Source organism: Hirundo rustica (assembly GCF_015227805.2).
Source record: "Hirundo rustica isolate bHirRus1 chromosome 11 unlocalized genomic scaffold, bHirRus1.pri.v3 SUPER_11_unloc_BUSCO_236895at7742_218284at7742, whole genome shotgun sequence".
In the NCBI taxonomy this organism is placed as follows: domain Eukaryota; kingdom Metazoa; phylum Chordata; class Aves; order Passeriformes; family Hirundinidae; genus Hirundo; species Hirundo rustica.
The window spans coordinates 3843-30462 of record NW_026690180.1 but is presented as its reverse complement, the minus strand read 5'-3'; the positions used below and the strand labels follow the sequence as shown (position 1 = coordinate 30462).

The 26620-nt window shown below is 66.5% G+C and overlaps 1 protein-coding gene across 1 annotated transcript; it reads left to right on the top strand.

The window, feature by feature from the left end:
- Positions 1-1064: 1064 nt before the first annotated feature.
- On the top strand, positions 1065-26620 carry PIEZO1 (piezo type mechanosensitive ion channel component 1). Its single transcript, XM_058424272.1, is given in 52 exon segments — positions 1065-1144; positions 7708-7831; positions 8672-8793; positions 9111-9153; positions 9241-9368; positions 10911-11069; positions 11976-12189; positions 12294-12459; positions 12576-12665; positions 12746-12821; positions 13305-13396; positions 13498-13758; positions 13832-13943; positions 14035-14213; positions 14287-14435; positions 14633-14777; positions 14779-14813; positions 14887-14975; positions 15452-15609; positions 15684-15860; positions 15953-16078; positions 16451-16651; positions 16736-16940; positions 17051-17155; positions 17937-18090; positions 18635-18878; positions 18961-19057; positions 19137-19305; positions 19383-19472; positions 19591-19679; positions 20299-20370; positions 20647-20744; positions 20826-20925; positions 21181-21255; positions 21355-21527; positions 21603-21728; positions 21839-21936; positions 22042-22300; positions 22379-22567; positions 22762-23041; positions 23168-23279; positions 23366-23513; positions 23602-23816; positions 23903-24061; positions 24138-24285; positions 24385-24573; positions 24660-24752; positions 24838-25010; positions 25090-25212; positions 25296-25375; positions 25605-25800; positions 25889-26620. Coding segments are annotated over 52 exon segments (7419 nt in total). The 5' UTR covers positions 1065-1080; the 3' UTR covers positions 26139-26620.

Below are 26620 nucleotides of genomic sequence, written 5' to 3'. Positions count from 1 at the left end.
TTCATGGGCCGATGGTTCCTGTGAGAGGCTGGCGGTGACCAGCGCTGCCAGGTGTCACCGGCCACGCTGCCCGGGCCACCAGCTGTGCCCAGAGCCTTCCCACCGGGATTCGGGTTGGGATTCGGGAATGAGCACAGCCTGGCTCCAGATGGGACCCCAGCTCCCCACACCTGGGCTCCCAGTTCCATGGGGCGTGGGTCTGCACGTGGCTCTGCAGTGGGCACCGAGCTCTGGGAACGTGGGACTGTGGATCCAGCTCCAGGGATCATGGAGCCAGCTGCAGGAGCACAGCACGATTCCCCAGCTCCGGGGCACAGCTCCCAGATCCAGGGACACAGCACCCATCCCCAGGACACAGCTCCCAGCTCCAGGGACACAGCACCCATCTCCAGGGACACAGCACCCATCTCCAGGACACAGCACCCATCTCCAGGGACACAGCACCCATCCCCAGGACACAGCACCCATCTCCAGGACACAGCACCCATCTCCAGGACACAGCACCCATCCCCAGCACACAGCACCCATCCCCAGGACACAGCACCCAGCTCCCAGGGGGAGCACGCCCGACTTCCCCACTCCATGCAGCAGCTCTCAGCCCTGATATCAGCGCCAAACATTCTCCAAAAAAAAAAAGACTTCCGACTTCTTTATTTCATTTTCGGGCGAAATAAACACGAAACACATCTGCTTGTAATTTTCACATATATATAAACATATAAATATATAAATATATAAATATATATATATATATTTTTTTTTTAAGTCGATTTTTTTTCCCCCCACGCCCCCGACCGCAAAAAGCGGACCCCGGGGGGCGGCGGGCGCTGAGGCCGGACAGCTCGTGTCCGGTGTCCGGTGTCGGGCGCGGTGCCGGCGGGCGGCGCTGGGGCCGCGCCGGCCCCGCGGGTGGGGGGCGGGCGGTGCCGCTTTATAAAGCGGCGGCCGCGGGGCGGGGGCAGCGCCTCGGAGCGCCGCGGGACCGGGGCGGCGGCGGCGTCGGTACCGGGCCCTGCCCAGCCCAGCCCCGGCGGGGCGGAACGGCTCGGAGCGGCTCGGGCCGGGCCCCCCCCGGGCGGGATGAACCGGCGGGGGCTCTGCGCGGGGCTCTACTGGCTGCTGCTGCCGCTCGCCCTGCTCGCCGGTGAGTGCGGGGATCCCCCCCGAGGTGACCCGGGTGCGTCCCCCCGCCCGTGGCCGGGCTGGCTCGGGGGATCCTGCGGGGCTGTCGCCGGCACGTGGAGCGAGGGGAGAGCGGATCCCCGCAGCCGGGAGCCGGGGCCGGGATCCCCGCTGGCTCCGGAGGGGCTCGGTGGTGCGGTGCCCCCCCCCCTTCCCACGCCGGGGATCACCCTAAATTCCGCCGTCTCCTCCCGGGACCGAGCCCACGCGCGATTTTCTGCGGGGCGGGAGGGTGTGTGCGCGTCCCCCGACAGTTCGGGGCGCGGGTGCCCCGGCTCGGTCACGGCCGTGTCACCGCGCTCGCTCTGCCGCGGTTGCGGGCTGCGGGGTGGGCGATGCCCGGGGTGGGGGGGCAGCTGGCAGCCGTCCTGCCTCCAGGGGCGAGCAGAGCGCCCACCCCAGCCCCGAGCTGCCCCCGGCCCATTCCCAGCGCTGCCTCTGATGGCAGATGTGCCACCCACCGAGGCACAACCGGCTGGCCACCGGCCTGGAAAATCCCCGTGTCCCGGGACGCGCAGGACAAGAATCGGCTCTTTGAAGCCCGGCCGCTCCGCAGCCTCTTCGGGGACGCTGCCTCCGCGTAGACGCAAAGGAAAAACCTCATTCTAAATCAGGATTGTTCAAGGGGCTCCTTGTGCCGGGCACGGGCTGGGTCTGCTCGCCGCCGGCACCGGGATCACCCCACCCGTGCTGGCGGCCTGAGCCCCGGGAAGGTTTTGGGGTAGCCCTGGCATGACTTTTGTGACACTGTCACCTGGAGAGAGAGAGGGACAGAGAGACGGGGACATGCGCATCGGGGGCAGCCCCGGTTCCAGCGGTGTTTTTTGGGGAGCCGGGGTGGCGTTTCGGGGTGCTGGCACCCGGGGCAGAGCCTCGCTGGCGGGGAGGAAGTCGGTGACTCTCGAAAAAGCTGCTTTTCCCTCTGGTTCGCCGGGGCAGTGACTCAGAGCATCGCGCAGGATGTGAGGAAGTTAATTATAACCCAGCCCCCGAGCGGGGCTGGGGGAAGGGGCTGCGCTCCCCGGGCCGGGGCGCGGGAGGTGCCGGCTTCATCCCATGGGTGCCCGGGGCGACACGTGGCCTCCGGGCGCTTCCTCCCGCGGGGCCCTCCTGCTCCCGATCCTGCCCCTTCGGCCCCAAATCCTGCCGGGCTTGCTGTGCCTCTTCCCCCTGGCTCGGGCCGCGCCGCGGACCCCCGGTCGCCCACAGCTGGGGACATCGGTGGCTTTGCTGTCCCCACCCCGTGCTGAGCTTGTAGGTGGCTTGTTTAAATTTGGGGCCCCGCTTGGGCGGGGACTCCGTCCTGCTCCAGAGGATTGGAGACAGGGGGTGACTCAGCAGAGCCCAGGGGTCCTCGCAGGAGCACCGCGGGGAAACTGAGGCACGGGGTGGTGGTGGGACTGTAGGTTTTGGGTTGTGGCTCGTCCCCGCCGCACCTGGCTGGGAGGATTTGCCCCGGAGCACGACCCGCCTGCGGCCCTTCCTTCCCTGGCAGTTTGGCTCTCCCCGAACGTCCGCAGGATGTTTGCTCGCGGCTCCCGGCCAGCTCGGGAGGGACCCGTGGCTCGGGGCAGCACCCACCCCGGCTTCCCCCGGCAGCCCCCCGGCTTCCCAGGGCTGGCACAGGGCCGGCCCCGTGCCGGGGGTCCCAGCCGTGCCACGGGCTGTGCGCCCACCTCGGCTCCGTCCTTCCTGCGGGGGTTCCGGGGGGCTGGGGCGGCTGCGGGGGGCACAGCACGTCCCAGGCACCGGGCACCCCCTGTGCCAGCCGTGGCCGCGCTGATCCGTGCTGCTGGGGCAGAAGTGGTGGGTGAGGGTGGCACCCCCTCCCTGGGACCCCCCCCCAAAACCCCCTGATGTGGGGGCACAGCCCCCCCTGCCCGGCCAGGGTGCTGGGGGGTCCCGGGGGTGCTGCAGGGCCGGAGCCCAGCTGGGTGCCAGCGTGGGCTGCAGCAGCTGCCTCCTGCGGTCAGGTGCTTTTTATAAAACCGAGGGAAATAGAATAGAGGAGGGAAAGAAACAAAAACCCTACAAAAAACCTGTATTAAAAAAAAAAAAAAAAAATTAAAAAAAAAGCGAAGCCACCGCTGTCTCCAAAAGCAATAACTGCTGCTTCCTCCCGGGCACAGGGGGAGGGCATGGAAGGATAAGATGGGATGGAGATGCAGGCCCCGGGTGCCCAGGACCGAGCCCCCACAGCCCCTGGGAGGTGGGGGACACCGTGGGGCGCTCCCCAGGTCCCCTTTGGGTGAGGACAGCAGCGTTTGGGCCCCGCTTGGCACTGCCATATGGCAGCCACGGCCCCGCTGGGAATGTTGGTGGATCCGGGAACGCGCGTCCTCGTGTGCCCCAGTGCTGAGCCCGCAGCTCGGGGAGCCCTGTGGCACGGGCTGTGCCATCCTGGGTGTCCCCTGGCACTTGTCACCAGAGCTGCTGCATTCCCTGTCCCGTGGCACGAGCTCCTGGCTGACGCTGGGATATGCCAGGCTGGCAGCCGTGGCACCGCTGGCGCCCGGCCCGGAGCCCTCCTGGGACATCTCCCGCGGCATTCCCGGGAGCAGGGTCGGGAGCTGGTCGGGATTAACTTTCCATAAAAACAGGATACGGTGGGTGAGCCGGTGGGGCTGCTCTTTCCTGGAAAGAGGGGCTGGAGCTGGGGCTGGGAAAGTGCTGGCGGCCGGCTCCAGCCACCGCTCGCCCAAGGGCTTGTCACTTTGGGACTGATGGGATTTGGGGACAGGGAGAGCCTCGCTGATGGGATTTTGGGACAGGGAGAGCCTCGCTGATGGGATTTGGGGACAGGGAGAGCCTCGCTGATGGGATTTTGGGGACTGGGAGAGCCTCGCTGATGGGATTTGGGGACAGGGAACCTCGCTGATGGGATTTGGGGACAGGGAGAGCCTCGCTGATGGGATTTTGGGACAGGGAGAGCCTCGCTGATGGGATTTTGGGACAGGGAGAGCCTCGCTGATGGGATTTTGGGACAGGGAGAGCCTCGCTGATGGGATTTTGGGACAGGGAGAGCCTCGCTGATGGGATTTTGGGACAGGGAGAGCCTCATTGATGGGATTTTGGGGACAGGGAGAGCCACGCTGATGGGATTTTGGGGACAGGGAGAGCCTCGCTGATGGGATTTTGGGACAGGGAGAGCCTCGCTGATGGGATTTTGGGGACAGGGAGAGCCTCGCTGATGGGATTTTGGGGACAGGGAGAGCCTCGCTGATGGGATTTGGGGACAGGGAGAACCTCGCTGATGGGATTTGGGGATGAGGCCTCTGGGTTCCTCACCCCGGCTCTGGTTTGCAGCCGGCGGGTGCAGCGTTGAGCCCTGGCAGCAAAGTGACACTTTGGGGACCCTGTGGGTGTCCCTGGGGTCCCCAGCTGGGGCTGGTGAACTTGGGAGGCAGCTCGGCAGCGCTGGCTCCTGCAGCAGGTAACGGTGTGAGCGAGCAGGGCAGGGAATTAAAGAGCTCTGCTAATTAACCCTGAGCGGCCGCAGGTCCCGGGTGCCAGGGGCGCTGTGGCTGCGGAGCGATGCTGCAGCGCTGCTGTGTGGGGCTCCCCCAGCTCCGGGGGGTCTGGGGAGCCCCCTTTCCCTTTCCCCATGCGGTTGGGATCCGTGCTGGAAGCTGGCTGGGTGTGGAGTGGAGCCTGGTTTTGCACTGGGGGGGCCGTGCCGGACCCCAACCCTCTCCCACGGCCGCTCTTCCCGGCCCAGTGGGAAAGGCGCTGGCGCCGGCTCCTCCTGGCTGCCCCCAGGCTGCCAGCGGTGCCCAGTGACCCCAATCCCCTCCCACGGGGAAATCCAGTTAAGGCTGGCATGGGGGAACCCCGGCACATGCCGCCCAGCTCCCCGGTGCTGTCATTTATCCTCCTCCAGGCTCGTTAACGTCGTTAATATTTCACGTGCTGTGGTGAACTCCCGGCAGCGTGGGAGCTGCTCCCGGGGTCATGGGGCTGGGCAGGCAGGAATTGGGTGCCAATCCGGGATACCCAAATATCACAGGGCTGGGCAGGCAGGAATTGGGGTGCCAGTCCAGGATACCCAAATATCACAGGGCTGGGCAGGCAGGAATTAGGGTGCCAATCCGGGATACCCGACTGTCACAGGGCTGGGCAGGCAGGAATTAGGGTGCCAATCCAGGATACCCTGATTGTCACGGGGCTGGGCAGGCAGGAATTGGGGTGCCAATCCGGGATACCCTATGGGGCTGGGCAGGCAGGAATTGGGGTGCCAATCCGGGATACCCTATGGGGCTGGGCAGGCAGGAATTGGGGTGCCAGTCCAGGATACCCTATGGGGCTGGGCAGGCAGGAATTAGGGTGCCAATCCGGGATACCCTATGGGGCTGGGCAGGCAGGAATTGGGGTGCCAATCCAGGATACCCTATGGGGCTGGGCAGGCAGGAATTGGGGGGTGCCAACCCAGGATACCCGTCTTAGGGGACAAGGCGGGTGCCCGGGAGCGAGGGCACTGCTTGCGTGGGCAGGGGGCTGTGGGTGCCACGGTGCTGCACCCACTCACCCGAGCCAGCTTGGTGCTCGGAGGGCGGGTTTGCTCTCCCCACACGCCAAACTGGTTTTTTCTCCCCGTGCCTGCGCTTTCCCCGCCGTCAGCACTGCGGGGAACCGGTTCCCTCCGCCCGTGCAGGACGGGGCACCCACGCACCCCGGCACGGCGCGCCCCGCTGCAGCGGCTGGGTGCCACGCCGGCCTCCGAGGGTGCTCCCAAAACCTGCCTGTCCCAAACCTGGCTGTCCCACACCACCTCCTTTCCCTCCTGGCTGAAGCCGTCCAGCGGTTCCGGGAGGTTTCTCAGGTTGTGCACCGGAGGGGTGCGGGGTGAGCCGCCAGCCGGAGGGTGCTGGGGGTGCTGGTGGCACCCGACGGGGCGGGGGTCAGCATGAGGAGCCCCCCCAGTGCCCAGCGATCCTCACCGGAGCCCCCGGCCCGTGCCACCGTGCGCCCTCGATGCCACCAGTGCCCGGGACGCGGCCGGGGGCTCGCGGTGGGGCAGGGTCGCCCCGGGGTGGGGCAGTGGGGCGGGTGGGCGCTGCCAGGGCGGTTGCCAGCGGGCCGAAGGGGCCCTGCCCGGCTCCCACGGCAGCCGGAGCCGCGTCTCGCCCCCGTGCCGGGAAGGCTCCTCTCGGCTGGAATATTTGCTCCATGAGATCATGGTTTGCCGAAACAGCCAGGAGCCCTGGGCAGCGGCTGCGGGAGGTGACGCGTCCGGGGTCACCCGCGGGGAGGTGGCTGCTGGTGACGCTCCCGGTGGCCCCCCCACCCCTGCTGGGGGCCGGGATGGGCTTCGCGGGTCCGGGGACACGTGGGGACCCCGCTGCGGGGATGGGGATGGCTTTAGCCCCAGCGTGGGACGCGTCCCGGCGCGTTCCTGGGCGCTCCCTCCCCACGGCGCCGCGCCCTCCGAGGGTGCCCCGCTGTCCCCGGGGCTGTGAGGTGTCCCCCCTCTCCCCCCGTGTCCCTCACCCCAGGATGTGTTGTCCCATTGAAAGCTCGTAAACACAGGAAGGGCCGTGCCGGGCTGCGGTGCCGAGCATGTCCCTGGCGCCCTGCCGGGCTCCCCTCACCCCCCCCAGTCCCACGGGGTCAGGGCTGTCCTCCGAGCACCCCCGTGTCCCCCCCCCTTCTCGCGTGGGGTGCCAAGGGGAGCAGCATCCCCGTTCCCTGCAGCTGTCCCATCTCCGGTGGGATGTGTGCTCCGCTCTGCAGGGAGGGGACGGGGGCATGTCCTGGGGCTGCCTGGAGCAGGGCACGTGACAAAAGCTCGCTTGTCCCACCTGCAGCCAGGCGCTGTCCCGGGGCTGCTCCCAGCTCCTGCCCGTGCATGTGCTGGTGTCTGTCACTGTCAGTGTGGTCACAGGAACGCTGTGTCCCCAGCCGGGGTGGCAGCTGCCCCGCCACGTCCCCGTCCCTGTCCCCGTCCCCGTCCCCGTCCCTGTCCCTGTCCCCGTCCCTGTCCCCATCCCCGTCCCTCGCAGCTCCGCAGGGCGCTGGCTCAGCCCGGCTCCTCCGGTAGTTTCGTGCCTCCAAACAAGCTGTAATTACATCTAAAAATAAGCGAGGGGGAAGGTGCTGAGCTGGTGGCACACCCGGAGCAGGGCTGGAGGGGTCACGGGTGGGGGTCCCGGCCTGGCCGTGGGGGTCCCTGTGGTGCCCAGCCTGGATTTGTGAGGATGAGGTGGAAACGCAGCAGATTCTTCTCGTGGCTCTTCTTCCCCCTGTCACCCCATGTGTCTGGGGCCTCGGGTGTCCCCTCTTCTCCTTGTCACCCACGTGGGTCACCAGGAGTGGCACAGCCTGAGCTCCTCCTGCCTCTGTGCCTCCTTCTGACGTCACTTTTTTGGGGTTTGACCCCCTTGTCCTACCTGCCGTCACCCCCGGACCCCAGCACCACCTGGCATTTCGGGTTGCCTCTCTTTCGGGGGATCCCCGCGGCGTGTGGGTGCAGCTGTGAGCCCTCCCCGTGCCACATCCCTGTCACTAACCCTGTCCCTCTGTCCCCAGCCTGCCTTTTCCGCTACAACGTCCTCTCCCTGGTCTACCTGCTCTTCCTGCTGCTCCTGCCCTGGTTCCCGGGGCCCTCCCCACGCATCACCGCAGGTAAGGGGGCTCACCTGGGGCTGCAGGGGTGGGGCTGCAGGGGAGCTGCCACCCCCCCCCCGTCCCGCGGGCACCTTCTCTGCGGTTTCACCCCGGCCGGGCGGGCTCCGTGTGGAGCCTCTCTCTGTTAATTATAGCCCGGCGGGGCTATTAATAGCCCTCCCGCTGCAGAACGGCCACTGTGGAGCCTCGTTAACCAAAAACCTCCGGGCTGGGCAGCGTGGGCACACCCGGGGCAGGTGCCCCCCGTAGCCCCCACCCCGTGCCCGGCTTTGACCCCCCCAGCCCCGGTGCCTGGCACAGCCACAGCTAAAAGCTTTACCCCGTGAATATTTCATGGGGCCCGCACGGCCCCGGATCCCGGCGCTGCCGAGAGCCTTTGGTGGATTTACAGGAAAAAACGAGCGAGGCGAAGCTGTTGGCCAGGGGCCGGCTCGCAGCTGTGGTGGGCAGCGAGCCCACCCCACCCCTGGCCAAGGAAAACGGGCACGGCGCCCGGAGAGCCGGGTGGGATGGGGGCACGGCTGCAGCTGGTGGAAGGGCTGACGGGGTTTGGGTGGGGGGAACCCTGGAGCCCTCCCACGGGACGTTCTGGCAGGGGATGGGGATGCTGGCTGCACCCTGCTGGGGTCCAAGCAGGGCCAGGGAGGTGACAGCTGGGCGCTGCAGGGACACGGAGGGTGGCCCTGGGGTGCCCTCGGGCTGTGCTGGGTGAGCAGCGAGGGCAAAGCCCCGGTGGGATCCCGGCCCTGGGCAGAGCCCTGGGATCTCTGGGCACAGCGCACCCTTCCCAGCTCTCCCCGAGGGTGGCAGGGTCCCCGCCGGGGCTGCTGGTGTCCGTGGGTGACAGCTCTGCCGTGTCTCGCAGGTCAACCAGCCGCATCCTCAAAGCCCTGCTGGGGACCAGCGTCCTCTTCCTCCTGGCCCACCTGGTTTTCCAGATATGCCTGTACACGCTGCCCGTCCTGGACCAGCTGCTGGGGCCCAGCTGTAAGTAGGGGGTGCCTGTGCCCACCCGAGCCCACCCACCCTCACCCATGCTTGCTGTGCTGCCCTGGGGCCGCGCCCTCGAGCTGGTGACGCGTGGGACCCGTCCTGCTGGTGCTGGGGGCTGCTGAGGCTCTGCAGGGGCAGCCTGTGCCGTGCCAGGGTGCCCACCGCCCCGGGCACAGAGCCCATCCTGCACTCCCGTGGATGGGAATGTTCTCCCCATGGCGGGGAGGGGCTCGGAGCGGGGTGTGTCCCCCTGAGTGTCCCCCTGAGTGTCCCCCTGAGTGTCCCCCTGAGTGTCCCCCTCCTTCCCACAGGCAGCTCCTGGGAGGTCCTTGCTCGGCACATTGGGGTCACCAGGTAAGGTCACCCTGAATTGTGGGGCTGGGGGCTGGCAGTGGCTGGGGGGTCACCCCTGAGCCCTCCCCTGCCCCGCTCTCCCCCCAGGCTGGACTTGGGTGACATTCCCAACTCGGTGCGGCTCGTGGCACCCGACGTCGGCATCCTGCTGGTCTCGTCCCTGTCCCTGTGCCTGTGCTGCCGCCTCGGCCGTGCCACCCCCAGACGGAACCCGAGTCCCTGGCGGCCTCTGAGGGGGTGAGAGCCACCCCCACTGCCGTGGGGACATCCCATCCCCATCCCATCCCCAGAAAAAGAAAAAGAAAAGAACCCATCCCCAGACCCCAGCCCAGAAAAAGAAAAAGCAAAGAGAAGAGAAAGAAAAGCCAGAAAAGAAAAAGACCAGAATAAACCCAGACAAAACCCAGCCCCAGAAAAGAACACCAGCCTCCGAAAAAGACAAAGAAAAAGAAAAGAAAAAGAAAAAGAAAAAGAAAAGAAAAAGAAAAAGGAAAAGACAAGAAAATAAGCCCAGCCATCCCCATTCCCAGCACCATGAAAAAGAAAATCCCAGAAAAGAAACAGCCCCAAAAAAAGCCCAGAAAAGCCCAGAAAAGAAAAGAAAAGAAAAACAGACAAAAGAACAGCCAGAAAAGAAAAGAAAATCCCCAGGAAAATCCCCAGAAAAAGAAAAAGAAAAAGAAAAAGCCCAAAAGACCAAGAAAAACCCCAAGAAAAAGAAAAAGAAAATCCCCAGAAAAGAAAAGAAAAAGAAAAGAAAAGAAAAAGAAAAAGAAAAAGAAAGAAAAGAAAAAGAAAAATCAAAAGAAAAAGACCCAGATAAATCCCCAGAAAAATCCCCATCCCCAGAAAAAGAAAAAGAATCCCATCAGACAAGAAATCACCCCATCCCAATCACCAGCCATCCCCATCCCATCCCCCATCCCCATCCCATCCCATCCCAAATCCAATCCCCATCCCCATCCCATCCCCATCCCCATCCCATCCCCATCCCCATCCCCAGCCCATCCCCATCCCATCCCCATCCCCATCCCCATCCCATCCCCATCCCATCCCCCCCATCCCCACCCCCCCACCCCATCCCCATCCCCACCCCCCATCCCCATCCCATCCCCATCCCATCCCATCCTGTGGCCAGTCCCTGTCCCTTCCTGGGGCTCGGCTCGGGGACATCCTCAGGGGTCGGGCCCCGCTTTGGGGCAGTTTTGGCCATGTTGAAGGGTTCGGTCACTGTCACACAGCTTGGGGTGACTCAGCCACGGAGCAGCGCCCGTGTTTGCCCTGGCAGTGCCGCAGGGACGGTGGCAAACAGGCGGCACGGCGGGCTGGGCGGTTCTGGGGCGCCGGCCCCCAGCTGGAGCTCCCCGGTGCAGGGCCGGGCGCTGTGCCGTGCCGGCAGTGCCAGCAGGTCACGGGGACGCCGCGCTTGCGGCACGGGGGTCACCCAGGCACGCACACCCCCGGTGACACCCCCAGCCCCGCTCTGGGGGCTCCCCACCGTGCCGGGCTCCGGCCGTGCCGGGCCGTACCCGGAGCAGCGCCCGGCGCCGATGCCGTGAGCCCGGGAGGCAGCCTGGAAAAAAGCTCAGCGCTGGGAACCCGCGGCCAAGAAAAACAGGAGGCGCTTTCCAGGCCGCTGACGAGATAAACACGGCCAGGTGCCGGGCGCCGCGCCCGCCTGGGCCGGCCGCCCCTGCCCTCCCCAGAGCGGGGAAACTGAGGCACGGCCGGCAGCTGCCGGGATTGGGGTCGTGGAGCTCACGTGGAGCTTTCCCCGGCACAGAAGGATGCGGGGGGGCGGCGGCGGCAGGCGGCGCACAGGGACACGCGGCTGAGGAGCCGGCTGCGGGACAAGGCGCACTGGCTGCTCTGGGAGGCTGGCAAGGGCCTGGCCATCCTGCTGCTGGCCCTGGCAGGTGGGCACGGGCCGTGGGGGGCTCGGGGGAGCGTGCTGCGGGCCAGGGTGCCCGGTGGTTGTGGTGCTCGGTGCCAGGAGAAGCGTGGCTGGTCCGTGCGGGGAGGATTTTCCGTCCCAGGGGGAAGCTGAGCGCGCGGAGGGAGGGATGCTTGGTGCGGGGGGGGAAACAGTCCAAGGGGAAGGGATGATTGGTCTGAGGGGGGAGAATGTTCAATCCAAGGGGGAAATCTCAATCCAGCTGCTCGCTCCAAGGGTGAAATGCGTGATCTGGGGAGGAAGAGATGCGTGGTGTGGGGAGGGAGGGGATGCTCAGTCCAAGGAGGGAGGGGATGCTCAGTCCAAGGAGGGAGGGGATGCTCATTCCCAGGAGGGAGGGGATGCTCATTCCAAGGAGGGAGGGGATGCTCATTCCAAGGGGGGAGGGGATGCTCAGTCCATGGAGGGAGGGGATGCTCATTCCAAGGAGGGAGAGGATGCTCAGTCCATGGAGGGAGAGGATGCTCATTCCAAGGAGGGAGAGGATGCTCAGTCCATGGAGGGAGGGGATGCTCATTCCAAGGAGGGAGGGGATGCTCATTCCAAGGAGGGAGGGGATGCTCAGTCCATGGAGGGAGAGGATGCTCATTCCAAGGAGGGAGGGGATGCTCATTCCAAGGAGGGAGGGGATGCTCAGTCCATGGAGGGAGAGGATGCTCATTCCAAGCAGGAGTGGTGCGTGGTCTGAGGACGGATTTAGAGTCCAAGGAGGAAAACTTGGGCCGGGAGGAAGGGGACGCTTGGTCCAAGGTGGAAAACTCGGTCCGTGGGGAAGGGATGCTTGCTGTGGGGAGGAATGCCGTGTCCAGCGGGATGCCCTCAGTCCAGGGCGCCGTGCACTGACCGCCCGTGGGGCGCTGCTCCCCAGGGATCACCCTGCCCTCCGCCTCCTCCAGCGTCTACTTCCTGCTCTTCATGGGGCTGTGCACGTGGTGGGCCTGTCACCTCCCCGACAGCCAGCGGGCCTTCAACGTGCTCTGCGTCCTCGTCGGCATCTACAGCGCCTGCCACCTGCTGTGCCTCTACGCCTACCAGACCCCCTTCGTGCAGGGGCTCTTCCCGCCCCCCACCATCTGGGCACGGTGGGTCCCTGGGGTGGGAGCCGTGCCTGGGGTTCCCCCCGAGGGACCACAGTGTTGGGACCATGGCTGGGGGGGGTTTAATGTCACCTCCTCTGTCCCCACAGCGTGTTCGGCTTCAACGACATCATCCTGTACCACAACTGCTCCCAGCCCAACACCCTGGAGCTCAACGCCAGCTACCCCTGGCCTGTCTACGCCAACCCCGGCGTCCTGCTCCTGCTCTACTACACCGTGGCCACCCTGGTGAAGCTGCGCTGGCGGGACGCCAAGGTGAGGGGCGCAGGGGGACGTGGGGGGCAGTGGGGTGCCCAGGGTGGCGTGGCAGGGGGCTGGGGCGCGGCTCCGCTCCCCGGTGGGTGCCCTGAGCTGGCTCCTGCCCCTCGCAGAGAGCGGCGCCGGCACGGCCGTGCCCGAGGGAGCTGGTGGAGCTGGAGAGCTGGCCCAAGGACACCCCCTGCGTGGCCGAGGACACCAAGGTGGGTTTGGGGGAGATGCGCAGGGAGTGGGTGCGGGATGGGGGGTGCCAGGCTGGGCTCTGAGCCTTCTCTGCCCTCAGCCCATGCTGTGCCCCAACACCGGGAAGCCGAGCGCCAGCGCCGAGAACTGCACCGTCCACGTCTTGGGCTCAGCACGTAAGCCTGAACCCAGCCCCCCCCAAACCCTGCCTGCAGCCCAGGGGTGCCTCGTGTTCCCTGTCCCCAAACCCTGTCTGCAGCCCAGGGGTGCCTCATGCTCCCCAAACCCTGCCTGCAGCCCAGGGGTGCCTCGTGTTCCCTGTCCCCAAACTCTGCCTGCAGCCCAGGGGTGCCTCACACTCCCCAAACTCTGCCTGCAGTCCAGGGGTGCCTCATGCTCCCCAAACCCTGCCTGCAGCCCAGGGGTGCTTCACACTCCCCAAACTCTGCCTGCAGCCCAGGGGTGCCTCGTGTTCCCTATCCCCAAACCCTGCCTGCAGCCCAGGTGTGCTTCGTGTTCCCTGTCCCCAAACCCTGCCTGCAGCCCAGGTGTGCCTCGTGTTCCCTATCCCCAAACCCTGCCTGCAGCCCAGGGGTGCTTCACACTCCCCAAACCCTGCCTGCAGCCCGGGGTGCCTCACACTCCTCTCCCCATGCCAGGCAGGAGGCGTCCGGCGGCGTGGCTGCCCCTGCACACCCTGGGCCACGTCCTCATGAAGCAGAGCTACGTGTCCGCCCTCATCGCCATGATGGTAAAGAGCTGGCGGGGGGACGCGGCCGTGGGTGGGGGACGCTCACGCCGGGGGTGGGGGGCACCTCCGGGGGCCCGGCCCCTCACCCTCCCCGCCCGCAGGTGTGGAGCATCAGCTACCACAGCTGGCTGACCTTCGTGCTGCTGCTCTGGTCGTGCCTGATCTGGATCGTGCGGAGCCGCCGGCACTTCGCCATGCTCTGCTCGCCCTTCCTGGTGCTCTACGCCATCACGCTGTGCAGCCTGCAGTACGTCTGGGCCATGGAGCTGGACCTCGAGCTGCCCACCCGCGTCAGCTTCATGCGCCTGCGCCCGCTGGGGCTGGTGCACCCCCGGTACCCCTGCCTGGCCTTGGGGGCCAAGGTGAGCGCGGCCCCGTCCCGGCCCCGTTCCCCCCCGGCGCCCCGCCGTCCCCGCTCACCGCCCGTCCCCGCAGCTCCTGCTCACCCTCACCTTCTGGATGCTGCTGCGGCGCTTCGTTACGGAGCGTGTGCTAACGAGGAGGGCCCCGGCCACGCCGCTGCTGGAGGTGTCTGTGGTGGATGCAGGTGAGGGCTCCTGGTGTCACCCACGGCTCTGTGTGTGTGTGTGTGTGTGGTGCCCCCCGCCCGGCTCCTGCAGCCCCTCCGTGCCCCACAGACGCCGGCCAGATGCGGGACGTGCTGCAGAAGCTGGGGAAGGTGGTGTGGAACCTCTTCGCCAAGTTCTGGATCTGCGTCTGCGCCGTGATGTTCATCGTGGTCACCTTCACCGGCCGCCTCGTCGTCTACAAGATCGTCTACATGCTCCTCTTCCTCCTCTGCCTCATGCTGTTCCAGGTGGAGGGGCCGGGGGTCCCCGGGGTCCTGTGCCATCCCCGGGGGGCCCTGCTGATGTCCCTGTCCCCCGCAGGTGTACTACAGCCTGTGGCGCAAGGTGCTCAAGGGATTCTGGTGGCTGGTGGTGGCCTACACCATGATGGTGCTCATCGCTGTCTACACCTACCAGTTCGAGGATTTCCCCGTTTACTGGAGGAACCTGACGGGCCTCACCGATAGCCAGTGAGTGTCCCCTGCCCGCCGTGGGGTCCCTGCCGGCACCAGCCCAGTGGTGGCACCAGGGCGTGGCCAAGGGCTGGGTTCCACGTGGGGAAACCGAGGCACGGAGCAGGTTTGGGGTTGAGCCCCGGCGCCAGAGCTTGGTGCCCGTTTGGGGTGGGATGGACGAGACCCGTGCCGACCCTCCTCTCCCCATCCAGGGTGAGGGACCTGGGCCTGGAGAAGTTCAGCGTCCCCAAGCTCTTCTCCAACATCCTCATGACGGGTTTCTTCCTGCTGGCCTGCATCCTCCAGCTCCACTACTTCCACGAGCCCTTCATGCTCATCACTGACCTGGAGCACGTCCAAACCCCCCTCCCCGGCCCCCTGCCGCATCCCCAGGTGGGACCTGGTGCTGGGGGAGCCCCCCTGCACCCCGAGCCCCCCGTCCCTGCTCTGAGCCCCCTTCCCACAGGTCCCAGGAGCTGCACGGGAGCCGCCTGCTGCGGGATGCGGCCGCTGCTGAGACCGCCCGGTCCGGAGACTCGGACACCGATTCCCTGGGTACAGGGCAGGGATGGGGGGGACGGGCTGGGACGGGGTGTCCTTCAAGCCAGCAGGGACCTGGGGGGGTAGGGAGATGGATTTGGGTTGGTATCCAGGTATGAGAGGGTGTGGAGATGGATTGAGGCATCCTCCAAGCCTGGAAGCGGCTTTCGGGGTATGGATCGGGGTGTCCTTCAAGTCTGGGAGGGGTTGGGGATGGACTGGGGTGTCCTCTGAGCCAGGAAGGGGCTGGGAGGGCATGGGGGTGGATTGAAAGCCGGGGTTGGGCTGGGGTAGTGCAGGCATTTATTGGGGTCTGCTCCAAGCCTGGAAGGTTACGGGGTCATGGGGATGCCCTTGAGGCAGGAGGAGGCTGGAGGTCGCGGGGACGGGCTGTCCTCCAGGTGTGGGGGGCTGTGGCAATGGACTGGGGGTGTCCTCAGAGCCGGGGAGGCTGCGGTGGGGGGGCATCCACGAGGATCCATGTCCTGCAGACTCCAACAAGTGGGGGCTGGTGCTGGAGCGGCTGGTGGTGCTGGGCCGGACCTTCTCGCGCACGGTGACGCGCGGGGAGGTCTTCGTGAGGCGCCTGCTGGAGCTCCACATCCTCAAGATCGTGGCTCTCTACACCGTCTGGGTGGCCCTGGAGGAGGTACCCCTGGGGCTGCCGGGGTCGGGGGGCTCAGCTGGAACCCCCCCGAGGTGCCGACACGGCCTCCGCCCCAGGTCTCGCTGATGAACTTCCTGCTGGTGCTGCTGTGGGCCTTGGCGGTGCCCTACTGCCGCTTCCGCCACATGGCCTCGTGCCTCTCCACCGTCTGGACCTGCGTCATCATCGTCTGCAAGATGCTCTACCAGCTCGACGTCGTGGACCCCCGCGACTACTTCAGCAACTGCACCCAGGTGTGCCCGGCGGGGCGGGTTCTTGGGGGCTCCCCGGCTGGAGCGGGGGGTCCGTGGGGCGCTGAGCCGTCCCCTGGCGCTCCCCTTTGCAGCCCCTACCCAACAGCACCAACCTGACCCCCGAGGAGCTGGGCAACTCCACGCTGTACCGCGGCCCCGTGGACCCTGCCAACTGGTTTGGCATCCGGAAGGGCTTCCCCAACTGGGGATACGTCAAGGTGGGCACGGGGGTACCGCGGGCACCGCCCGGGGGGGGTTCTTGGCTTCACAGCGTGGTCCCATGTCGCTAGAGGACACGAAAAGAGTGATGCTTCCACTGCCAAGTCAGGGCAGAAAGAAGGGAAGTTTGTCTACTTGACCTCGCTTACATGGATTCTGGACAACGAGCAGGGATTGGAGGATGAGGTTGCCACCTCTCCACCCCGCTGGCCAGGCTAGGGGTCCATCAACCGTCCCTCCTCAGAGAGGGATGCGAAAACAACCGCTCTGTTCGTGTTACAATCCCCGAGAAGGCTCCACTAGGAAAATGCAAACAGCTGGGGGGGCTAAAAGAGCGTGGCAACAGTCCTGAGCATCCCCTGCTCCCCCAGAACCACCTGCAGGTGCTGCTGCTGCTGGTGCTGGAGGCCGTGGTGTACCGGCGCCAGCAGTACCACCGCAAGCAGCACCAGGAGCTGGCCCCCGTCACCGAGACCATCTTCGAGGGCATCTCCCGCGAGCACCTCGACCTCGGCCTCGCCAGCTGCGCCAAGTACTTCATCAACTACTTCTACTACAAGTTCGGCTTGGAGGTGGGAGCGTGGGCGGTGGGAGGGGGGCGGTCCCGGTGCCGGCAGCGCCATCGCGGTTGCTGAGCCCCGCGCGCCCCTCCCCAGGTCTGCTTCCTGATGATGGTGAACGTGATCGGGCAGCGGATGAACTTCCTGGTGATCCTGCACGGCTGCTGGCTGGTGGCCATGCTGACGCGGCGGCGGCGCGCGGCCATCGCCCGCCTCTGGCCCAACTACTGCCTCTTCCTCGTCGTCTTCTTCCTCTACCAGTACCTGCTGTGCCTGGGCATGCCGCCCGCCCTCTGCAGGGGTGAGGGGCGCGGGGGGCACGGCCCTTCCTGTGGGGCAGCCTTTGCCTGCCCTGGGGAAGGGGCTGGAGGAAGGGCCTGGCACCGATCCGTGCCCCTCTGCCGCCCCCAGACTATCCGTGGCGCTGGAGCCGTACCATTCCCCTCAACTCGGCGCTCGTCAAGTGGCTCTACCTGCCCGACTTCTTCCAGGCTCCCAAATCCACCAACCTCATCAGTGAGTAGCCCCCTGTGCTCCAGCCCCTGGCAGTGCCCTGCTCCTGGGTGACACAGCCCCCTGTGCTCCAGCCCCTGGCAGTGCCCTGCTCCTGGGTGACACAGCCCCCTGTGCCCCTGCTCCAGCCCCTGGCAGTGCCCTGCTCCTGGGTGACACAGCCCCTGTGCCCCTGCTCCAGCCTCTGGCAGTGCCCTGCTCCTGGGTGACACAGCCCCCTGTGCCCCTGCTCCATCCCCTGGCAGTGCCCTGCTCCTGGGTGACACAGCCCCCTGTCCCCCTGCTCCAGCCTCTGGCAGTGCCCTGCTCCTGGGTGACACAGCCCCCTGTGCCCCTGCTCCATCCCCTGGCAGTGCCCTGCTCCTGGGTGACACAGCCCCCTGTGCTCCAGCCCCTGGCAGTGCCCTGCTCCTGGGGTGACACAGCCCCTTGTCCCCGTGCTCCAGTCCTGTCCCCTCCCTAACCTCCGTGACCTCTCAGCCATGAGTGGGGTCCCATCCTGCCTCCAGGAGGGGTGGAGGAGCTTTAAGGAGCACTGGAGGTAGAGCTGAAATCACACACGCCCCCCGTTGGAGAATGAGCCGTGGCAAACCCCACCTCTTCTTGGGGGAGCTTGATAGTTTTCTCACCCCCTTTTGGGAAAAGCGCGGAGATGCACTTGGTGGGGCCTGGAGGGAATTAACGAGCTCCCCACACTGGGATGCCCCACGCCTCGGGGCAGGGTTTGGGTGGGTACCAGGGTTTTGGGGAGCCCCGTGTCCCGGGCTGAGCCGTGCTCCCTCAGATGATTTCCTGCTGCTGCTCTGCGCCGCGCAGCAGTGGCGCGTGTTCGAGGCCGAGCGCTCCCAGCCGTGGCTGCAGGCGGCCGGGGACAACGACGACCGGCTGGACCGGGAGCAGGACCACTACAACCCCACCCCGAACTTCATCTACTGCCAGTGGGTGCCCCCAGAGCACCCCGACCCGGGCTGGGGCCGCGGGATCTCCTGGGGGCAGTGAATGGGGCACCCCTCTGGGTGGGATCCCTGGGGCGATGGGCGGGATGGGAGCCCTTGGGGTATGGAGACTGTGGAATCCCACCCTTGGAATTCCAGCTTCGGGGTATGGACAAGGTGGGTTCCTCCCCTGGGGTGGGATTTGTGGTAGGGATGAGATGAGATCCCACCCTTGGACGGCAATTCCCCTGGGATGGGACCCCGTGAGGTGTGGGCAGGATGGGACCTGCTGGGCTGGGATCCTCTGGAATGGGATGGAAACCCCTTTGGGCCAGGGTCCCTTTGGGCATGACCCCCACGATGGCTGGAGCAGCAGCACCCTGAGGCTCTTCTGGAAGGAGATGAGGTGATCCAGAACACCCCTGCTGGTGGTGCTGGACCCTCAGAGGCTTTGGGACAGAGCCCTTTGTCCCCCGTGGGCACCGGGGCCTGGCACCGTGCTGGGGGCGGGCGCTGGGAAGGGACGAGGCCCCTGCTCCATCCGCAGGTCCTACCTGGACATGGCGAAGGTGGTGTTGTTCCGCTACCTCTTCTGGGTCGTCCTGGTGGTGGTTTTCATCGCCGGCGCCAACCGCATCAGCCTCTTCGGCCTGGGCTACCTGCTGGCCTGCTTCTACCTGCTGCTCTCGGGCACCGCCATGCTGCGCAAGCCGGCCCGCGCCCGCCTGGCGCTCTGGGACTGCCTCATCCTCTACAACATCACCGTCATCGTCTCCAAGAACATGCTGTCGGTGCGTTGCCGCTCCTCGGGGGCGCCCCGGCCGTCCCCGGGCGCGGTGACGGAGCCGTGCGCGCCCCTCTGTGCCCCCGCAGCTCCTGTCCTGCGTCTTCGTGCGGCAGATGCAGAGCAACTTCTGCTGGGTGATCCAGCTCTTCAGCCTCGTCTGCACCGTCAAGGGCTACTACGACCGTGAGTGGCTGCTCCGGGGGAGGGATCGGGGCTGCGGGTTTGGGCCGCTGCCCGACCTGCCTGCACCTCTGCCTGCCAGCCAAGGCGATGCCCAAGGACCAGGACTGCACGCTGCCCGTGGAGGAGGCCGGCATCATATGGGACAGCATCTGCTTCTTCTTCCTCCTGCTCCAGCGCCGCATCTTCCTCAGCTCCTACTACTTGCACGTCATGTGGGACCTCCAAGCCTCTGCCCTGCAGCCTTCCAGGTGGGGTTGGGGCTCTGCAGGGGTTCCCCACGGGTGCTGGGGGCCCCCCACGACCCTCCGCTGTCCCTGTCCCCCAGGGGCGTGGCGCTGTTCAAGGCCAGCATCATGAAGAGCCTGCGCTTGCACCGGCGATCCGAGAGGAGGTCTCTGGACCAGCTGAAGCGGCAGTGAGTGGGTTTTGGGGGGGCACCGGGACCCCTCTCCCTGCACCCTGGGGCACCCTGTGTATGGGGTGTCCCTGGGGGCCCGAGGGGAGCGGGCTCTGCAGCATCCTCCGCCCCCCAGGATGGAACGGATCCGAGCCAAGCAGCAGAAATACCGCCAGGAGCAGCTGCCCCGCAGCACCGGCTTGGGGCAGGAAGGGGACAGATCAGGTGAGAGCCGGGGGGTCCCTCCCGTGTCCCCAACCCCTCTCCAGGGGGTCCCTCCTGCGTTCCCAACTTCTCCCTCCCATGTCCCCAACCCCTCCTCAGGGGGGTCTCTCCCATGTCCCCAACTCCTCCCTCCCATGTCCCCAACTCCTCTCTGGAGGGTCCCTTCTGGGTCCCCAATCCCTCCCTCCCGTGTCCCCAACCCCTCTCCAGGGGGTCCCTTCCATGTCCCCAACTCCTTTCTGGAGGGTCCCTCCCGGGTCCCCAACCCCTCTCCGGGGGGTCCCTCCTGTATCCCCAACCCCTCCCTCCCGTGTCCTCAACCCCTCCCTCGTGTCCCCAACCCCTCTTCAGGGGGGTCCCTCCTGTATCCCTCAACCCCTCCCTCCCGTGTCCCCAACCCCTCTTCAGGGGGTCCCTCCTGTATCCCCAACCCCTCCCTCCCGTGTCCCCAACCCCTCCCTCGTGTCCCCAACCCCTCTTCGGACACGCTCCTGGCACCGTGACCCATCCCCGGTCGCCCGTGCTGGTGGAGCCCCGTGGAGCACTGCGGTTGCCCCCGAGTCCCCCCAGGGCTGGGTGGGTGTCCCGGCCCTTCTCAGCCCGCTGTGCCGTCCCGCAGCGCCCGGCGGCCCGGCAGACCCGTCGCGGCTGAGGGAGCGCTGGCAGCGGCCGTGGGCAGACCACGCCACAGGTACCGCGCGCAGCTGGGCCGGGGCGACGCGCGCTAACCGCGGCTTCTCTGCTGCCCGCCGCTAGTGGGGCGTTCGTTGGACCCGGGGGCGCCAGGCTGGGTTTGGGGTCACCCAGCGGGCACGCCGCTTTGGGGACGTGGCAGTTGAGTCGTTGGCTTTGGCGCCCTCGGTGCCAGGCAGAGCCCCGGGAGGTGGCAGCGGGGCCAGCGCCGGGGTGTGGCAGCCCTGCGGCGGCCCTGGCTGTGCCCTGACGCCCTGCGTGCCCACCCTGGCAGTGCTGCATTCCGGGGAATACTTCCTCTTCGAGTCGGACAGCGAGGAGGAGGAGGAGGTGCAGGAGGAGCTGCGGCCGGAGAGGCCGAGCGCCTTCCAGGTGAGTGGGGCCGGGGGGCTGCGGAGCAGCCGCGGCGCCGGCAGTGTCCCCAGGGCGCTGATGGCCCCTGTCCCCCTCCAGCTCGCCTACCAGGCCTGGGTGACCAACACCAGGACGGTGCTGCGGCAGCAGGAGCAGCAGGAGCAGCCCGAGCAGCCACCCAGCGCCGAGAGCGCTGCAGGTGGGTGTGACACCCCAAAACAGGGCTGGGAGGGGACACAGCCCTGCCTGGTGCCCGCTCTGTGCCCTGGCAGGGCGCTCCCGGCGTGTGGAGGCACTCTCTGGTGGCTGCAGTGGGGTTGGGCGCAAGCTGTGCAGCTCCTTTGGCGCCCGCCCTGGTTTTTAAGGTGGATGTGGAGGGGCAAGGGGGTGGGGTGGTGGATGGGAGAGCCCCAGAAATGATATTCGTCCTCCCCTGGGGCCTGACCCTTGCCAGAGGACGGCACAAGGAGAGAGGTGGAGGCTGCCCAGGGGGCTGAAGGCCGGGAGGAAGAGAACACGGAAGGTTCTGGTAGGTGGGCAGCAGGACTGCAGCGCGGGGGCTGGCTGCCAGGGGTGGGTCTGGGCGGGCACGAGCGGGACCCTCGGCCCCTCTTTTCTGCCGTGGCAGAGCGGAGCAACGTCTTGCAGCGGGCGCTGAACACGCTGAGGTTCCTGTGGCTGCTGTGCCAGGCGCTGGTGGACGGGCTGACCCAGTGGCTGGACACCTGGACCCAGGAGCACACGGACATGTCCCGCGTCCTGCGCCTGGAGAGGTGCGTCATGGCACAGCGGCTGGCCAAGGTGAGCCCCGGGGGGACACGGGGGGCGCGGCGGGTGGCACGCCCGGGGTGGCGCTGACCTCCTCGCCTGCCGCAGGGAGAGGAGATAAACCACGAGTTCCCGGACGAGCTCTACGAGCTGCCTCCGGAGGAGTTCCCGCAGGAGCCGAGCCCGCCCCCAGGCTCCTTGGCTGCGGATTCCCGGAGCGGCGCTTCCAGGCAGGTGCATAGATACCCCCGAGGGGGCCGCTGGCAGCGCCGGGGTGGGGCACGGGGGGGGCTCAGCCCTGACCCTGCGTCATCCTGAGAGCTGCCCCTTCCTCCGGCAGCCAGGAGCAGGTGACGGGCCTGGAGGACGCGGCCGAAGCTCAGCAGCTGCTGGCCGTGCCCCAGCAGCGCCGGCGGACCGCCAGCGAGCTCCTCAAGAGCAGGTGGGCGTGGGGGACGGCGAGGAGCGGGCGTGGGGACGGCGAGGAGCGGGGACAGCGGCATGGGGGGGCGGCAGGGCGGGCTGACCCCAGCCCCGCGTCCCGCAGGAGGCTGTGCGTCTGCGAGCTGGAGGAGTCGGAGCGGTTCTACCAATCCCACAACCGCTTCCTGAAGCTGCTGCTGGCCGGCTACCGCTGCGTGACCGCCCACTCCGAGCTGCTCTGTTACTTCGTCATCATCCTCAACAACATGGTCACCGCCTCCGTCCTCTCCCTCTTCCTGCCCATCCTCGTCTTCCTCTGGGCCATGCTTTCCATCCCCCGGCCCACCAAGCGCTTCTGGATGACCGCCATCGTCTTCACCGAGGTGGGCGGGGGGCGGCCGGCGAGGGGACGATGTCCCCCGGCCCCCGCTGCCACCCCGCTGACCCCGGCGTCCCCACAGATGATGGTGGTGGTGAAATACCTCTTCCAGTTCGGGTTCTTCCCCTGGAACGGCCACATCATCCTGCTGCGCTACGAGGGCAAGCCCTTCTTCCCACCACGCATCCTGGGCTTGGAGAAGTCCACCCAGTACATCAAGTACGACCTCCTGCAGCTCCTGGCCCTCTTCTTCCATCGCTCCCTGCTGCTGGTGAGCCCTGGGCCGTGGGTGGGTGTCTGGGGGGAGCTGGAGCTGCTCCTGGGGGCTCCGGGCAGAACCCAGCGGGTGCTGGGGGGCTCTGCCCTGTTTCCCAGCAGTGCTGGTGCGAGGTGATGCTGCAGGATTGGGGAGTGAGGTGTGTGGGGCTGGGGGGCAGCAGGACCTCTGACCACGTCCCTCCACAGTCCTATGGGCTGTGGGACCAGGAGAAGACGACGGTGGAGAAGCAGGAGAGCAAGGAAGGGGAGGAGAAGCCGGAGGAAGCCGTGTCCCTGGCGTCGGCGTCGGCTGAGGAAGGGACGGAGGCTCCAGCCCAGCCGGGAGCGCCGGGAGCAGCCCCGGGGCCAGAGCTGGAGCTGGTGCTGGAGGGGGAATCCGTGGAGCAGGAGGAGGGGAGCGGGGCCACGCGGCTGCGCTTCAGGAGGAAGCAGGGGAGGAAGACACCGGAGATGGTTCCAGCGGAAGGTGAGTGCCACTTCCCAGCCCTCATGCCCTGGTGAGGAGCAAGGCCGGCACCCCCAGCGTGCTGGGCTCGGGCAGGATGTGCCCTGCAGGCCCCTGGCTGTCACCCACGCTGTGCCTCGCTTCAAGGGGGCGAGGAGGAGGAGGAGGAGGAGGAGGAGGAGGAAGCGTCAGAAGAGAGTCACGCTCAGAGGAAGCTGAAGGAGTTTGGCTTGCGGGTCAAGAGCTTCCTCCTCACCATGTGAGTGGTGGCGGTGCTGGTTGGGGTGAGGGCTGTGGGGTGCGGTCCCAGTCACGTGTCCCCTGTGTCCCCTGTGTCCCCTGCAGGGCACAGAGCATGTACCAGCCCGTGCGCAAGTTCTTCGGGGACATCCTGGACACGCAGAGCCACGCAGCCACCGACGTCTACGCCTACATGTTCATGGCCGACGTGGTCGACTTCATCATCATCATCTTTGGCTTCTGGGCCTTCGGGGTGAGCGGGGAGTCCCACAGGGTCCTGACTGTCCTGCCTCCGCCACGGGGTGAGGCTGGGCCACGTCCTGACCTCTCCTGCACCCCAGAAATACTCGGCCGCCGCCGACATCACCTCCTCGCTGTCGGATAACCAAGTGCCCGAGGCTTTCCTGGTCATGGTGCTCTTCCAGTTCAGCACCATGGTCATCGACCGCGCGCTCTACCTCCGCAAGACCGTGCTGGGCAAGCTCATCTTCCAGGTCATCCTGGTCTTCGGCATCCACTTCTGGATGTTCTTCATCCTGCCGGCCGTCACCCAAAGGTACATCCCAAAGGATTCCCCGCCCCACAGCCTTGGTGTCCCCGAGCCCGGGCTGGCGGCTGAAGAGCGACGCGTCCCTCCCGCAGGTTGCTCCGCCACAACACGGTGGCCCAGCTGTGGTACTTCGTGAAGTGCATCTACTTCGGACTGTCGGCCTACCAGATCCGCTGCGGCTACCCCACCCGCATCCTGGGCAACTTCCTGACCAAGAAATACAACCACCTCAACCTCTTCCTCTTCCAGGGGTAGGGCACGGGGCCGCGGGGAGCCCCAGGCGCCGTGAGGGTGCCGTGCCACTGCCCTCTCCCCGTGTGCCCCCAGGTTCCGCCTCGTGCCCTTCCTGGTGGAGCTGAGGGCCATCATGGACTGGGTGTGGACGGACACCACGCTGTCCCTCTCCAACTGGATGTGCGTGGAGGACATCTACGCCAACATCTTCATCATCAAGTGCAGCCGGGAGACCGAGAAGGTACAGCCCCTACGCCGGGGAGGGTCCCCCACTTCTGAGGGTTTGTTGGGGTCCCCCTGAGCGTGCCCTACGCCGCGTGCTGTCTCCTCTCCACCCCAGAAATACCCCCAGCCCAAGGGGCAGAAGAAGAAGAAGGTGGTGAAGTACGGCATGGGCGGACTCATCATCCTCTTCCTCGTGGGCATCATCTGGTTCCCGCTGCTCTTCATGTCGCTGGTGCGCTCCGTGGTGGGCGTCGTCAACCACCCCATCGACGTCACCGTCATCCTCAAGCTGGGCGGGTACGAGGTGAGGACGTGGGCGCGGGTGTCGGGGTGCCCGGCTGGGACCCCAGGGTGCCCTGCCTGGCTGATGTCCCCCTGTCCCCCGCCCAGCCTCTGTTCAGCACCAGCTCCCAGCAGCAATACATCCAGTCCTTCACCTTGGAGGACTACACTGACCTCACCAAAGAGTTCGAGAGAGAGCCGGTAAATCCTCCCTCCACCCCCCCAAAAAAATCCTTGCTTGGCTGCCTGAGGCGGGGGCTGAGCCTTGTCCCCACCCCGGTGGCAGCTGGCCATGCAGTTCATCACCTTCTACGGCATGGAGGACATCGTGACGGCGCGCATCGAGGGCAGCTCGGGCTCGCTGTGGAGCATCAGCCCCCCGAGCCGTGCGCAGATGCAGCAGGAGCTGCAGAACGGCTCCTCCGACATCACCCTGCACCTCACCTGGAGCTTCCAGAGGTACCTCGGGCACGGCCAGGGAGGAGCCAGCCCTGCCTGCACCCCCCCTGTGCCCGCGCTGAGCCTCTCCTGCCCGCAGGGACCTGAGCAAGGGGGGCACGGTGGAGAACGCCTACGGCAAACACAACACCAAGCTGGAGCCCGGCGCGCCCCAGCGCCTGGAGCTGGCCCAGATGCTGGGCGGCACCAGGAATGCCCCCGTGTGAGTGTCCCCTGAGGGGCTGGCTGGACCCCCGTGCTCGGTGGCGTGGTGCAACACCCCCCATCACTGCTCTTTTCTTGCAGGGTATTGCCCAAACTCTTCCCCAAATACATCCGGGCGCCCACCGGCCTCGAAGCCGAACCTGTCAAGCAGCTGCTGCCAGGTAGGTCCCAGCGTGTCCCCCAGAAGAAAACCAGCCCTGGGTGCCACCTGTCTGAAGACAGGGAGGACATGAACCCCAGTGTGTCCCTAAAAAATCAGCGCTGGGAGCGCTCCAGTGGCACTGGTGGTGCCAGCCCCTGCGGGCAGTGAGCCCCACCGTGTCACTCCCCCCAAAAAAATTCATCCTTGAGAGCCACTGCGCGGTGCCCTGACGGTGTCACCCTCTCCAGGTGACGTGGACAGCTACCTGGACTTGGAGCTGCAGCTGAAGCAGGAGCGCAGGGGCTCGGGCCGCGGTGATCACTTCGTGGAGTGGTGGGTGCTGAGGCCGAAGGACGCCCCGCCCCAGGAGGGCAACATCCTCCCCATGATCATCTTCAACGACAAAGTCAGCCCCCCCAGCCTGGGCTTCCTGGCTGGCTACGGGTACGTGCGGGGTGCCAGCCTGTGGGGGGGGATCCCGAGGGAATTGCCGGCGGGATCCTGGATGTGCCCCCCGCTCCGCTCCTTGCAGGATCATGGGGCTCTACGTGTCCATCGTGCTGGTGATCGGCAAGTTCGTGCGGGGCTTCTTCAGCGAGATCTCCCACTCCATCATGTTCGAGGAGCTGCCCTGCGTGGATCGCATCCTCAAGCTGTGCCAGGACATCTTCCTGGTGCGGGAGACGGGCGAGCTGGAGCTGGAGGAGGAGCTCTACGCCAAGCTCATCTTCCTCTACCGCTCGCCCGAGACCATGATCAAGTGGACGCGGGAGAAGAATTAAGGGGAAGGGGCTCCGGCCCCTCCCGTGCCAGGGACATCACCGCCAATGCCTTAACCAGCCCCCGCAGCCGGGGCCGCGTCCCGGCCCGGGAGGCACTGGGATGTGGGGTTCTGGGCGCTCCCTTGGAGCCAGGATGTTTTTTCTGGATGTTTTTCTTACGTTGCTTCGAAGCCGTCCGGCCTGCACAGACCACCTTGTGCCTTTCCCGGGGAGGGGGACAGGAGGTGGGGCCCCCCACCCACCGGGCACCCCTGGCTGCCAGGTGGGGATGGGGGGATGGAGATCCAGCCTGTGCCCCCTCCCTGCCGACCCCAGCCCTGCTCCAGAACCAGGTTGAACTCAAGCAATAGCCCCCCTCCACCCACCCCAGGTCCAGGATGGGGGTCCTGGGCTGTGGCCCCCCACGTTTGAGGGGGTCTGGCAGCCCCAGTTGGACTTTAGACACTTGTGACTTCTTTTGGTTGTTTTTTTTTTTTTTTTTT